The following is a 14,753-nucleotide window of genomic DNA, read 5'->3' as shown; positions in this document are numbered from 1 at the left end:
GAATTTTTAAAATGAGTACATCTCAAAAACTTAATATGTTACAGACGTAATAATTGGTATTTGGAATCTTCTTTAAAAATAAAGAATCGCGTACTTACTGTAGGTGGACGGGGTGGGGAGAAGCAGTGATAAAGGGGTTGTTTTCTTTTTATGGAGATTCTTATACCTCAAAAACTGAAGATGTTACAGATATGAAAATGCGTATTTGGAATCCTTTAAAAATAAAGAAATGCGTATATTTTTGTTTTCGACTTGAGAGAGAACTGCTTCTTACATGTACAGTTCTATGTCGCATATTTCAGTGTTAGCTCTGCCAGTAGCCTGGTCATCTTAGCTCCGAAAGGCAATACCACAAACATGGTTTATGAAGAGGTTCTGTGGCACATGAAACTCAATTTTTCGGTGAGGTTTTATTCTTTAGGAATTTTCAGATAATGTCTTAGTGCAGTACCGGGGAACGATTACTTTTATCGAATAATGAAATCCATGCGAGCGAAGACGCGGGTAACAGCCACTCTTAGATTTAAAAAAAAATGTATACAGACGAATTCAAAAGTCAAAATTCCAGGAAAGTCCGGAAATGCATAATTACAGAGTTGTCCAAGTGTGTATTTACTGAGTGCATGTCTACACGTCCTGATTGTCAGAATAAATTGTGAAGTACCAGTTGCAGTTGTCAGTGGCGGCGATTAGGGGGGGGGGGGGGCGGGGGGATGATCCACATTGTACAGAAAACATAACATTTTTAATTCCATTTTAGCAGGCTGAAACTAGGAATTAGTAAAAAAGCTATTTTTAAACCTGTTGTCTTATTAGTTAATTCTTCAATTTAATTTCTTTAATTTTATTAACAAAATTCTTAGCGGAAATACCCACAAAATGTTGTTCTTCGCGACTAACCGATTCGTACAGCACCACAGCAAGTAGTGGAGACTCGCGCAGCAGCGTGTCGCATGTGCTGTGAGGAAGGGTAGCAGGGGTATTTTTTTTTTTGCCAAGTTCATGGAAAATATAGGTATGATTCACCCACTTGCCACCCGCATTCGTCAGTCTGGCAGTCTCTTTAGTGTCTGTTAGTTTGTGAGAGTGTAGTCAAATACTAATTGATTTTTAATTGTATAATCACCGCGTACTTCTATTTAATCGTAATCCATGTCTAATTATTGTTCCTTTGGTTAAGGTTCCACTGCATAGTGCCGAATCAAAATCTAACAAAAATTATTATTACCGCACTGTCCGCTTCTGTAGCGTAACGGTTAGTGTTATTAGCTGCCGTCCTCTGAGGCCAGGGTTCGATTCCCGGTACTGCCAGAAATTTAAGAATGGCAAGAGGGCTGGTCCTTTACCTCTCTGTCGAAATTCGTTCAAAGAGCATCAAAAATTTACTGTTTTGTTGCTTTTTTAGTTCTGATGTACAACCACGCCCCCCCCCCCCCCACCCGACGCTATATCCCTAAAATCAGGGTATTTTTAATTACCTATAAAAATTTTCCCCTCCACTTATAATTCCCAATCCCCGTTACTGCCAGAATACAGTCCGAAACACTGGTTACAATTGTCACACAAGTAATCACGTGGGGAATAACTGTAATGTGGGCCTGACCTACCCAGGCACATGATAACCTGCCCTCTCCAGTTCTTGGTGATTGCTTGTTGGGACCCTGCGTTCTTCCTGGCAGGTTTACTGGATGGAGCTACACAGATTTCTTACGTACTATATTGGCTGATTATTTCGAAGACATGCCACTATCATCTTGTCGACAGCTACTTCATGCATGATGGTGCTCCAGCAGTCTTTTTGCCGCAGACACCTTAATACGTGTTGTCCTGGGCAATGGGCAGATATAGGTGGACGTATTGCTTGGCCATCACACTCTCCTGACTTAAACCTCCTCAATTTTTATCTTTGGGGACACGTAAAGTGTGTGGTGTATTCGAGCGCTGTTGATAATGATTACTCTCTGTTTCTTGTTGTACGTTTTGAGTATTGCATATTACAAGCTTTTTCACTGTTGTGAAGGTGTTTTCACAGAAACAAGGATGATTTGGGGAAGAAACGGAATAAATCGTAATTACATTATTACTCTGTAAGGAGCCACCAGAGACCATCGGCCCCTGATACCAATATACTCAGAAGGTGTCACTGAACAACCTCAGAAAATTTGTCGGTGGAATTCGGCTTCATTCTGTATATACCAATATTGCACTTCGAGACATGGGCATAATTTTAGCAGTTCCATTGCGGAGCAGTGACCACCGGGTCCATGGCTCTTTTTGAGAGCAAATTGCGACCACAAAATTATTTCTAATATTCTCTTTCCTTGAATATTCTAAGTTAATCACTTTAATTTGATAATCAAACCTATGTAAAGAACATTCACACAGAATTAAAAAATAGACCTGATTCAAGTGTATTTGTTACTTGGCCTGTTTTTATCGGTAAAAGTAAAAATCAAGCAGAGAACATGGACAAAGACAAAACCTTTTCTTTATTTTACATATTCTGATCACATTGTACCTTTTACACAAAATGAAGTCTTCTCTTGCGATTTGAATTAAAGTCATTAGTTAGTTTCGAAATGGCAACATCAGTACTACTTTTGATACTGGTAGCCAAAAAGCCTGAGAGGATAACCTCTCCTGGGCGATCGTGTTCCTGCGATACGTTTTCAAACGCCGGCAAGCATGACAAATACCTCTCACAGGTTGCTGAATTAGCGACATTTTAATTAGAATGATGGAGGAAGATAGAATGTAACAATATTAGACATTATTTCTATCAACATTATACAGGAAGTCTATGCAATTTTGCAACGATCATTTTGTTGCATTGAGGTAAATTAAAAACAGAGTAACAAAAAACGTGTCCGCCTCTGTGGTGTAGTGGTTAGTGTGATTAGCTACCACCCCGGGAGGCCCGGGTTCGATTCTCGGCTCTGCCACGAAATTTGAAAAGTGGTACGAGGGCTGGAACGGGGTCCACTCAGCCTGGGGAGGTCAAATGAGTAGAGGTGGGTTCGATTCCCACCTCAGCCATCCTGGAAGTGGTTTCCCACTTCTCCTCCATGCAAATGCCGCGATGGTACGTAACTTAAGGCCACGGCCGCTTCCTTCCCTCTTCCTTGTCTATCCCTTCCAATCTTTCCATCCCCTACCAAAGCCCCTGTTCAGCATAGCAGGTGAGGCTGCCTGGGCGAGGTACTGGTATAGAATAGAATATATTTATTTATCACCTACAGGATGTCCCAATTACAGATGATGTAATAGAAAATTAAATAAAAATGAAATTAAATAATTAAATTAAATAAAAAATAAATTAAATAATATACATACAAATATACATAAATCTTCACATGTTTTCTACAGATTATTTACATAATTTACAAAATTGTCACGTTCCATCCTTGAGAAGAACTTTACGAATTGCAGTGTAAGTGTGGTGAAAAATGTCGAGTGACCCTTCCAGCTGATTTATTGTCCTAAGGGCTTGCATGAGCCAAGAATTTTCATGCGCAACCGTCCTACATTTGGGCAGGTGGAATGTACATTTCTGCCTTGTTCGTCTGCTTGGCACATGAAGCGGGATCGACCCCAGTATAGCCGGACAGTCCACTTCACTCTTCAAGCATTTAATTGCTGGTCATTCTTCCCAGTTGTATCCCCCGACCCAGAGTCTGAAGTTCCAGGACACTGCCCTTGAGGCGATAGAGGTGGGATCCCTCGCTGAGTCCGAGGGAAAAACCAACCCTGGAGGGTAATAGATTAAGAAGAAGAAGAAGAAGAAGAAGAAGAAGGAAGGAATAACGTACTTGTAAAATATGTATTTCTAAGTCTGTAATATCACGAAAAAATTGGTTGCTTTCAAAATATCGAGGGGGGGGTGGGCAACTGCCACCCCCGAATTACGCCTATGCTTCGAGATTCACTCCAGGTAATGTTGAGACGTGGTACTGTATCTGCGTGTTGCCGGCGCTAAAATGTGAGAGGTCCTGCGTATCACCTGGGGCCTGGTTAACATCGCGTGTGATCTCAAGCTCAGCACTTCAGCAGTGGAGAGATCATTCCCCGGAGGATGTGGGAGAAACCCAAGGACATTTCTCAGTCCGTGTGGTTTGAGAATTCCATTGTCTGCAGTCAACATAACCATACATACAGGACGGCCCAAACTAAATTCACGTTAACATCTCTTGGAAGTGAGAGGAAATATTGACTTTTCCACCTCAAGTGAAATGACGTGGTTCTGCTTAAGCAGTAGCGGTGATCAGAGGGAGGCTAGGGGGGGCAACCCCCCACTCACTTTATAGAGAAAACATTACATTTTTATTCCATTCCAGCCGGCTGAAACACGGAATTATATGAAATATTTAAAAACGCACTTGTATAAATCCTGTTGTCTTATCATCTAATTATTTCCTTCTTCTTCTGGATCTGTTTACCCTCCAGGGTTGGTTTCCCCTCCACCTCAGCGAGGAATCCCACCTCTACCGCCTCAAAGGCAGTGTCCTGAACCGTGAGACATTGGGTCGGGGATACAACTGGGGAAGAGGACCAGTACCTCGCCCGGGCTGCCTCACCTGCTATGCTGAACAGGGGCTTTGGTGGGGGATGGAAAGATTGGAAGGGATAGACAAGGAAGACGGAAGGAAGTGGCCGTGGCCTTAAGTTAGGTAACATCCCCGCATTTGCCTGGAGGAGAAGTGGGAAACCACAGAAAAACCACTTCCAGGATGGCTGAGGTGGGAATCCAAACCCAGTTCTACTCAGTTGACCTTCCGAGGCTGAGTGGACCCCGTGTCAGCCCTCGTACAACTTTTTCAAATTTCGTAGCAGAGCCGGTAATCGAACCCGGGCCTCCGGGGGTGGCAGCTAATCACATTAACCACTACACCACAGAGGCGGACAAATGTGAGTTTTAAGACATAAAAATTCCCAATATGTTGGCCAGCCACCGAATACCATAGGTTCAACCATAATAATACACAGTAGTGTTATTTGCTTTACGTCCCACTAACTACTTCTACACTGAGCTCGATAACTGCTGTCGCTTCAATGCGGCCACTATCCAGTATTCGGGAGACAGTGGGTTCGAACCCCACTCTCGGCAGCCCTGAAGATGTTTTTCCATGGGTTCCAATTTTACACCAGGCAAATGCTGCGGCTGTACCTTAATTAAGGCCACGGCCACATCCTTCCCACTCCTAGCCCTTTCCTATCCTATCGTCGCCATAAGACTCATCTGTGTTGGTGTGACGTAAAGCAAATTTTAAAAAAACTACTAGATATGAAAAGTGGAAAAGTTACAAAGGAAAGCAGCACAATTTGCTTGGGATGATTTCCGACAGAGAGCAGTGTTACGAAAAATGTAAACTGGGGACTGGGAAGACTGGGGGGTCGACGAGCTGCTCGACTATAAGCTGAATGTCCCGAGCAGTGTTGCCAACTTATATTTTCAAGATCCGCTAAATACTAGTAAAAATCCGCTAAAATTCCGCCAAGAAATCCGATCTCAAATAATGAGCAATAATAATAATAATAATAATAGTAATAATAATAATAATAATAATAATAATAATAATAATAAAAGTAAATGTCTGCACTGACCTGATCTGTGATTTTCACTGGGATTAACCCCCCTGCCTGCGAGCCGGCGAGCTAAAAGTTGTAGGACCGAGCTCGATAGCTGCAGTCGCTTAAGTGCGGCCAGTATCCAGTATTCGGGAGACAGTAGGTTCGAACCCCACTGTCGGCAGCCCTGAAGATGGTTTTCCGTAGTTTCCCATTTCCACACCAGGCAAATGCTGGGGCTGTACCTTAATTAAGGCCGCTTCCTTCCCATTCCTAGGCCTTTCCTGTCCCATCGTCGCCATAAGACATGTCTGTGTCGGCGCGACGTAAAGCAACTAGCAAAACTTGTAGGCGATTTAGTGCCGGGTGCAAACTAGGTGAATCCCCTACCTCAAGGGCACACACAAAACAGGCCAGTTCATTAAACGGTCTTCCTTCATAGCATAAATATAAATGCTACTCTCTCACTTTCATTATCTGTCGTCATTCGTCAACTAAGAGATAAGTATCGTTTCCCCACTCATTACAAATTTTTGATACCATGATGTCATAACATCATATCGAAATAACACGTTTTTCTCATGTGATTACTAGCTCCTGATAAAAAAACACGGAATAGCTCGGAGACAGACTGGAGTACAAAGTTTTAAAACACGTAAAATTGATAAAACACTAAATTTCGCTATAATAAATCTAGAATTCCACCAAAAATTCCGTTGTCCGCTAAATGATATTTTTCTCCGCCGACAGTCTTCTAATTCCGCCAAATTTAGTGGAAAATCCGCTAAGTTGGCAACACTGGTCCCGAGCTGTCAGTGGGAAGAGGGCGTGGAATGGCTTGACTAGACGAATAAGTCTGAACGGAGCTTTCAAAAGTAGGAAAGATCATAGCATGATGATACGAAGGCAAAGTGGGGCAAATGTTCATTTATAGAAACAGGAATTACGGATTGAAATAATTTACCAAGGGAGAAAATTTCCAAGTTATTTGAAATCGTTGAAGAAAGGAAGCTGACACCTGGGCGACAGTCCTCAATGCAGATCAGTGATGACTGAGTGATAGCCCACACAACTAGTGTGTGCTAGGTCAGGTCGAGGTGAGCTCTGTGCAGGACTGTGATCGATATACTGTACATCGGCCGGTTTAATGGCCCGCTGAATAATCTGTAGATCTTGGACGATTTCCACTACGTCAGTGCCTCACTTTCATGATATGCAACCACATCCAGCGAGTGTTCCCCCGGTCGCCTCCCTACCCACTTTGTGGAGAAAATATTACATTTTTATTCCATTTTAGCAGGTTGAAACTAGGAATCAAAGGAATTATTTTTTAAAAAAAAGCAATTTGCACAAGCCCTGTTGTCTTATCAGCTAATTATTTCCTTAATTTTCTTTAATTATTAACAAAGTTATTAGCGGAAATCCCTACACACAAAATATCCTTCGTCCCGGCTAACGGATTTGTATTGCGCTTTGCATGTACTGTGAGGAAGGGTAACAGGGTTACATATTTTTGCCAAGGTAAGAGACTCTGAGGTATGATTCACCCGCTTGCCGTGCGCATTCGTCAGTCTGGCAGTCTCTTTAGTGTCCGTTAATTTATTTTTAATTGTAACCAAATCCGGCCCCGCGGTGTAGGGGCAACGCGTCCGCCTGTCACGGCCCCGGGTTCGACTCCCGGCCGGGTTAGGGTTTTTTAATAGTATATTATCAATATCCCTGGCCTGGGGACTGAGTGTTTGTGATGTCCTTAACGTTCCTTTCCTCACATTCAACACTCTAGCTTTCCGCAATTCCACTTACACGCAGGTTCCTATCATATGGTGAAAGGGTTTTTCTTTTGCAATAATGGGAGAGGAAAGGCCTAGGAACGTGAAGGAAGCGGCCGTGACCTTCATTAAGGTACAGCCCCAGCATTTGTCTGGTGTGAAAATGGGAAACCACGGAAAACCATCTTCAGGGCTGCCGACAGTGGGGTTCGAACCCACTATCTCTCGGATGGGAGCTCACAGCTGCGCGCCCCATCCGCACGGCGAACTCGCCCGATATATGGTGAAAGTAGTGGTAAAGCTCAACAAATATACTTACTTACTTACTTACTTACTTACTTACTTACTTACTTACTTACTTACTTACTTACTTACTTACTTACTTACTTACTTACTTCCTCTTCATGGATTAGGCTAATAGCCTGTTCCGACCTCAGATTTCATTCCATCTCTTCACAGGACGACCAATATCTCTTCTTCCCGTAGGACTCTTCTGTAGGGGTTACCATACCTTAGCCGAGGGACCCAGTTTTAAGGCGCCAGGTACTTGCCCTCACCCATCCCCATGAGGGGTAGGATTTGCTTGTTACATTGACAGATGGACTGTCAACTAAAGCATTTCTTGAGTTTTAATGGCAGCACTTACTCGACATCAGTGCAACCCCCAAGACTCAACAACCAGCCATTGACCCTCCTCCTTTACCGGGCTTGGGACCGGCACTAGGAAATCCGAGTCATTTCTAGTGGCGGAGTTAGATCAACAAACATCATTTTTTTAAATGTAATCAATGTGTAATATTGTTCCTTTGATGAAAGTTTTATTGTATAGGATTGAATCGGAATCTTAAAAAACTATTATTACCGCACTTGTTGGTAAACTATCAACCTTTACCTCTCTGTCAAAATTCGCTCAGAGAGCATCAAAAACTTAACATTTCGTAGCTGTTTTTAAATGCATATAACCACCCACCCGTCCGCTATGTTCCACAAAACCGGTACAGTAGTGTTTGTTGTCTGTATTTTTTTTTTCTCCGCACTTTTAATTCCCAATCGCCGCTACTGCTTAATAATGTTTTACTATTAAACATTCGAATTGACTTGTCTTGCAAGGGAACTGGGACTGTTCCTGTTCCTAATTGTGTTTCGGTTGCATCTATCTGCACCTTTGCCTTTTAGCACTATCTCCCACCTCATGTTTTTGCTCCATGCTGCGTTTTTGTTAGAATTTGCTGTTTTGAGGGTGTTATCACATTACTTTAGCTGCAACGTAGTCGTGTTAGGCGAAAACTTTCAGATTAATTTGAGCCTCAATGAACTCCGATTAGGCAAAGGTTCCACAAATCAGTTTGCGCTTGAGCCGAGCTCGTGGTTACGTAGCTATCAGCTTGCATTAGGAAGATGTGGGGCTTCGACAGACCTTAATATGGTTTTCCGGGGTTTCCCATTTTCACACCTGTCAAATACTGGGACTGTTCCTTAATTAAATGGTGGTCGCATCCTTCTCACTTCCTTTCCTATCCCATCGTCGTCATAAGACCTATCTGTGTGGATGCGACGTAAAGAAGAAAAGAAGTGCTTTGGGACTGCTTTTTAGCAGTCTCTTTAATACATGTGTGAATTTGTGTCCTATCCGCCTCTGTGGTGTAGTGGTTAGTGTGAATACCTGCCAACCCTAGAGGCCCGGGTTCAATTCCCGGCTCTGCCACGAAATTTGAAAAGTGGTACGAGGGTTTAAACGGAGTCTACACAGCCTCGGGAAGTCAACTGAGTAGAGGGGGTTCGATTCCCACCTCAACCATCCTCGAAGTGGTTTTCCGTGGTTTCCCACTTCTCCTTCAGACAAATGCCGGGATGGTACTTAAGGCCACGGCCGCTTCCTTGTCTATCCCTTCCAATCTTCCCATCCCCCAACAAGGCCCCTGCTCAGCATAGCAGGTGAAACTGGCTGCGAGAGGTACTAGTTTTCCTATCCAGTTGTGTCCCCTGACCTGAAGGCGTTAGAGGTGGAATCCCTCGCTGAGTCCGAGAGAAAAGTCAACTCTGGAGGGGAAACAGATTAAGAAATAGCAAAGCAAAGGCCTTTGGAGGAGTGGAAGGTAAAGGCTTCCACTATTGTTAACCTCGGCACGTGATGGGGTAGAGTGGTTAGCTCTACGCCCGGCCGCCTTTGCCCCCAGGAATTAACCTGGTACTCATTTTTGGTGTAGGCTGAGTGAACCTCAGGGCCATATGCACCTCCGGAAGTGGAAATCTCGTTTCTTAAATTTTACGACTTCCTGACGGTCATTCGAACCCACGTCCTTCCGGGCGAACCGAGCACGCCTTTACCGCTTCGGCCAGGTAGCCCCTGATTAAGAAATACATACATATATATATATAATGTTATTGGTTTAGGCACAGTTTGTAATGGATATTTACATTTTAAATTTACACCCTTTTTCGCACCTTTTAAACTAAATGATTGCACGTTTTTATCCAAATTTTGCACCTAGAGCTCCTCGCTCTACATATCACTAACCACAAGGCTTTTATTTCCTCAACAAATCAGACTCAGTTTTGATCTCTATGTTTGTTCCAGATACCCCTATAGCACCGTTTCTGACGCCTTACCCAGACTGGGAGTCGCACAACATCTCAGATGGGAACTTCAAGTCAATTGCTACGAGGATTGTTTCGCCGTTCAGGATCAGGGCTGACAGCTGTGACAGACTGTGGGTGTTGGACACCGGAGTGGCAGACATCCTGGACGAGTCTCCCCGCGCCTTCTACCCCACCACGCTGATAGTGTTTGATCTCAAGAAGAACGTGCTCCTCCGGCGGTACGAGTTCCCCAAGGAACATGTGAAAGATACGTCGTTCTTCGCCAACATCGCTGTGGACGAGGGAGCGACCTGTGACGATGTATACGCGTACAGCGCTGACCTGGGCGCCTTCGGTCTTGTGGTATACAGCTGGAAGAAGAACTCTTCATGGAGAGTACAGCACAACTTTTTCTACGCCCACCCCATGGAAGGAGAGTTCGACGTACATGGAAACAAGTTCCAGTGGACGGATGGGTTATTCGGACTGGCTCTTTCTAAGCCCAACAGGGTGGATGGCCACAGGACACTGTACTTCCACCCCTTCGCCAGCACCAGCGAGTTTCAGGTGATTCATTTGTTTACTACTAGTTGCAGTAGGCCTACCCTTCGTTGAGGGGACAATATAACTCCCCAACTACTTTCTGCCAATATTCAGGAAGGCCAACGGCCGTAGCCGTGTTGAAACACCGGATCCCGTGAGATCTCCGAAGTTAAGCAACACTGGGCGTGGTCAGGAGTTGGATGGGTTGCCTCGCGCTGTTGGTGGAGGAGCGGAAAGGAAATGGCCACCCTACCGCACGTAAACTCCGGCTCAGGAACACCTCTGCGGAGGTTCGGACCTGCCTTCGGGCAGAATAACCCTTACCTGTTATTCAGGCAAGCTGTTTTACTCGGAACGCCGCAGTAATCCCATCGATCAGAGATGAGTGGTAGCAGAAGAGACAAAGCACATCACAACAAACAACGGTCAAAGTAATGTTATTGTTGATCAATTTTATGAGCTTTCGATATTGTACGTCTTCACGTTTAGTTTTCTTCCGACTCTGTGATATTAGGGCATCTACCAGGTGTATGCATAAGTCTTTTCCGGTTTCACTAAAGGGTGGCCCCAGCAGACAGTACGCAGCGTATGAATTTGACACATACGTCAGTTTGTTCGTCTGACATTAACCTACCAACTCGCACAAGTTGAGTCTGCCAAACCCCTCGTCTGTGTTCTATCGTTCAGTGATCATGTCAACGTTTGTGCCTGAATTTAGCAGATCCTACACGGTCAGTAATACTGATCACTAATACTGAGTCAATACTGAGTAATACTGAGGTTTGTACCATCAAGGGTGGTAAGGAATGGTAAAGACCCACCTTATTATAATACAGAAATAAAGAGACTAAGAAGGAGGTGCAGACTGGAAAGAAATAGAGTTAGAAATGGCTGTGGAAGTAAGGAGAAATTGAAGGAACTTACTAGAAAATTGAATCTAGCAAAGAAGGCAGCTAAGGATAACATGATGGCAAGCATAATTGGCAGTCGTACGAATTTTAGTGAAAAATGGAAGGGTATGTATAGGTATTTTAAGGCAGAAACAGGTTCCAAGAAGGACATTCCAGGAATAATTAATGAACAAGGGGAGTGTGTATGTGATGATCTTCAAAAGGCAGAAGTATTCAGTCAGCAGTATGTAAAGATTGTTGGTTACAAGGATGATGTCGAGATAGAGGAGGAGACTAAGGCCAAAGAAGTAATAAAATTTACATATGTTAAAAATGACATTTACAATAAGATACAAAAGTTGAAAACTAGAAAAGCGGCTGGAATTGATCAGATTTCTGGGGATATACTAAAGACAATGGGTTGGGATATAGTACCATATCTGAAGTACTTATTTGATTATTGTTTGGTCGGAGGAGCTATACCAAATGAATGGAGAGTTGCTATAGTAGCCCCTGTGTATAAAGGAAATGGTGATAGACATAAAGCTGAAAATTACAGGCCAGTAAGTTTGACATGCATTGTATGTAAGCTTTGGGAAGGCATTCTTTCTGATTATATTAGACATGTTTGTGAAATTAATAACTGGTTCGATAGAAGGCAATTCGGTTTTAGGAAAGGTTATTCCACTGAAGCTCAACTTGTAGGATTCCAGCAAGATATAGCAGATATCTTGGATTCTGGAGGTCAAATGGACTGTATCGCGATTGACCTGTCTAAAGCATTTGATAGGGTGGATCACAGGAGACTACTGGCAAAAATGAGTGCAATTGGACTAGACAAAAGAGTGACTGAATGGGTTGCTATATTTCTAGAAAATAGATCTCAGAGAATTAGAGTAGGTGAAGCTTTATGTGACCCTGTAATAATTAAGAGGGGAATTCCTCAAGGCAGTATTATCGGACCTTTATGTTCTCTTATATATATAAATGATATGAGTAAAGGAGTGGAATCGGAGGTAAGGCTTTTTGCGGATGATGTTATTCTCTATAGAGTGATAAATAAGTTACAAGATTGTGAGCAACTGCAACGTGACATCGAAAATGTTGTGAGATGGACAGCAGGCAATGGTATGTTGATAAACGGGGTTGAAAGTCAGGTTGTGAGTTTCACAAATAGGAAAAGTCCTCTCAGTTTTAATTACTGCGTTGATGGGGTGAAAGTTCCTTTTGGGGATCATTGTAAGTATCTAGGTGTTAATATAAGGAAAGATCTTCATTGGGGTAATCACATCAATGGGATTGTAAATAAAGGGTACAGATCTCTGCACATGGTTATGAGGGTGTTTAGGGGTTGTAGTAAGGATGTAAAGGAGAGTGCATATAAGTCTCTGATAAGACCCCAACTAGAGTATGGTTCCAGTGTATGGGACCCTCACCAGGATTACCTGATTCAAGAACTGGAAAAAATCCAAAGAAAAGCAGCTCGATTTGTTCTGGATGATTTCCGACAAAAGAGTAGCGTTACAAAAATGTTGCAATGTTTGGGTTGGGAAGAATTGAGAGAAAGAAGAAGAGCTGCTCGACTACGTGGTATGTTTCGAGCTGTCAGCGGAGAGATGGCGCGGAATGATATTAGTAGACGAATAAGTTTGAATGGCGTTTATAAAAGTAGGAAAGATCACAATATGAAGATAAAGTTGGAATTCAAGAGGACAAACTGGGGCAAATATTCATTTATAGGAAGGGGAGTTAGGGATTGGAATAACTTACCAAGGGAGATGTTCAATAAATTTCCAATTTATTTGCAGACTTTTAAGAAAAGACTAGAGAAACAACAGATAGGGAATCTGCCACCTGGCCGACTGCCTTAAATGCAGATCAGTATTGATTGATTGATTGATTGATTGATTGATTGATTGATTGATTGAATAATACTGACAGTACTCATTAATATTATAGCGACATTACATGACCATTATTACTGTCAATATTTTGGTCAGTACTAGTGCACTTGCTTACGATTGCGGTATTCTCACTTTACAAATAAAAAGTCAATAACCGTCAATACCTACGGAATGAGATTTATAACATGCAATTGCGGTATTCAATCAAAATGGATCGTAAATGACGGGCATGTGTAGCTATCATATTTTAATGACGAGCGCACACACACGGTCAGTATACTGTCAGTATCCCCACCACTCTACAGTACTGACGCTCGCAGATCAGGAAATCCGGATCTGCTTCAGTACTGGCCGTCATTCCATCTGCGGCACGCATTGCTTTTTTTATTCACCGGTAATCAAAAGGAAAAAGGCTGTCGAAATTTATCGCTTGCTGGCAGAAACATATGGTGAACACGCTCCATCGATTAGAACATGTGAGACATGGTTTCGAAAATTTAAGAGCAACCTTGTGTCTGGTGGGACAAGAGCGGTATTGTGTATTATGAACTCTTGAAGCCCGGCGAAACCGCTGACGCACAACGCTATCGCCAACAAACGATTAATTTAAATCGCGAATTGATCGAAAGACGACCGGAATGGGCTAGATAGAAGACATGGCAAAGTGATTTTGTTACACGATTTGGGCCGTCTCACACAGCAAAACCAGTGATACAGTGTTGCCAACCCATGAATGTTTTCTCCGCTATATTTTAGTTGAAAATCCGGTAAATTCCGCTAAATTTCGAACTGAAACAAAATAGCATATACCAGCTGATTTAATAAAAGAGATTAACTCAACACTCACCAGTTTCAGAACAGGAGTTCATCATCTTCTCCTCCGCGTACTATATGCTCTGAAGCAGATGTGCTAAGTTGAGGTCATGTGGTTTCATATGAAGCCACACGATACTACTCTTTTTCAAATAATATGCTGGCAGTTTACAGCAGCAAAGACCATACGGAAATTTTCAAATCTATTTTGAAAGTGTTTTCACTTTGATTGCTGTTTTCATTGTTTTTGATAAATGCGGAAATAATTAATGTCAAACAATTTCGCATTTATATTGCATTGCCAATAGACGCACCTTCCGTATTTGACATTACTGGGAAGCTCAAACAGTCTTTTAAAGTTTAATTATTTAACTACTCTTTACGAAATATCTGACTAGTTTTTAACCTTTTCTTTCGACGTACCAAAAAAGAACCTGATGTCAAAAGAAACATGCTATCAAACACGACACTACCCGGCTCATCAAGACAGTAACGATTGTAACAAATACTGGCTGAGGCTGTGGGCCAGAGCTGGTCTAGTAAACGTGTGGTAGTATGCAGCATAAGTTCAATACAACAGGAATAAGTAGACTATTATGCCGTACTAAGTTCTATTTTTTTCTCTCTCCTGGTGATGAAAGTTGATATTGTTACCGCTGAAAATCGCTAAAAGAAGTTTGAAAATCCGT

The 14,753-nt window shown here is 42.6% G+C and overlaps 1 protein-coding gene across 1 annotated transcript in view; it reads left to right on the top strand.

Moving 5' to 3' along the window:
- The window catches only part of LOC136874194 (protein yellow), a 128,428-nt gene that overhangs the window by 90,140 nt on the left and 23,535 nt on the right, over window positions 1-14,753 (top strand). Inside the window, exon 2 of the mRNA XM_068227961.1 lies at window positions 9,913-10,481. Coding sequence (XP_068084062.1) covers window positions 9,913-10,481 — 569 coding nt within the window. The remainder of the gene's footprint in view (window positions 1-9,912; window positions 10,482-14,753) is intronic.

The sequence above is a fragment of the Anabrus simplex genome, chromosome 5 (genome assembly GCF_040414725.1).
Source record: "Anabrus simplex isolate iqAnaSimp1 chromosome 5, ASM4041472v1, whole genome shotgun sequence".
In the NCBI taxonomy this organism is placed as follows: domain Eukaryota; kingdom Metazoa; phylum Arthropoda; class Insecta; order Orthoptera; family Tettigoniidae; genus Anabrus; species Anabrus simplex.
The sequence above is the reverse complement of the archived record's forward strand: the minus strand, read 5'-3'. Positions and strand labels throughout refer to the sequence as shown.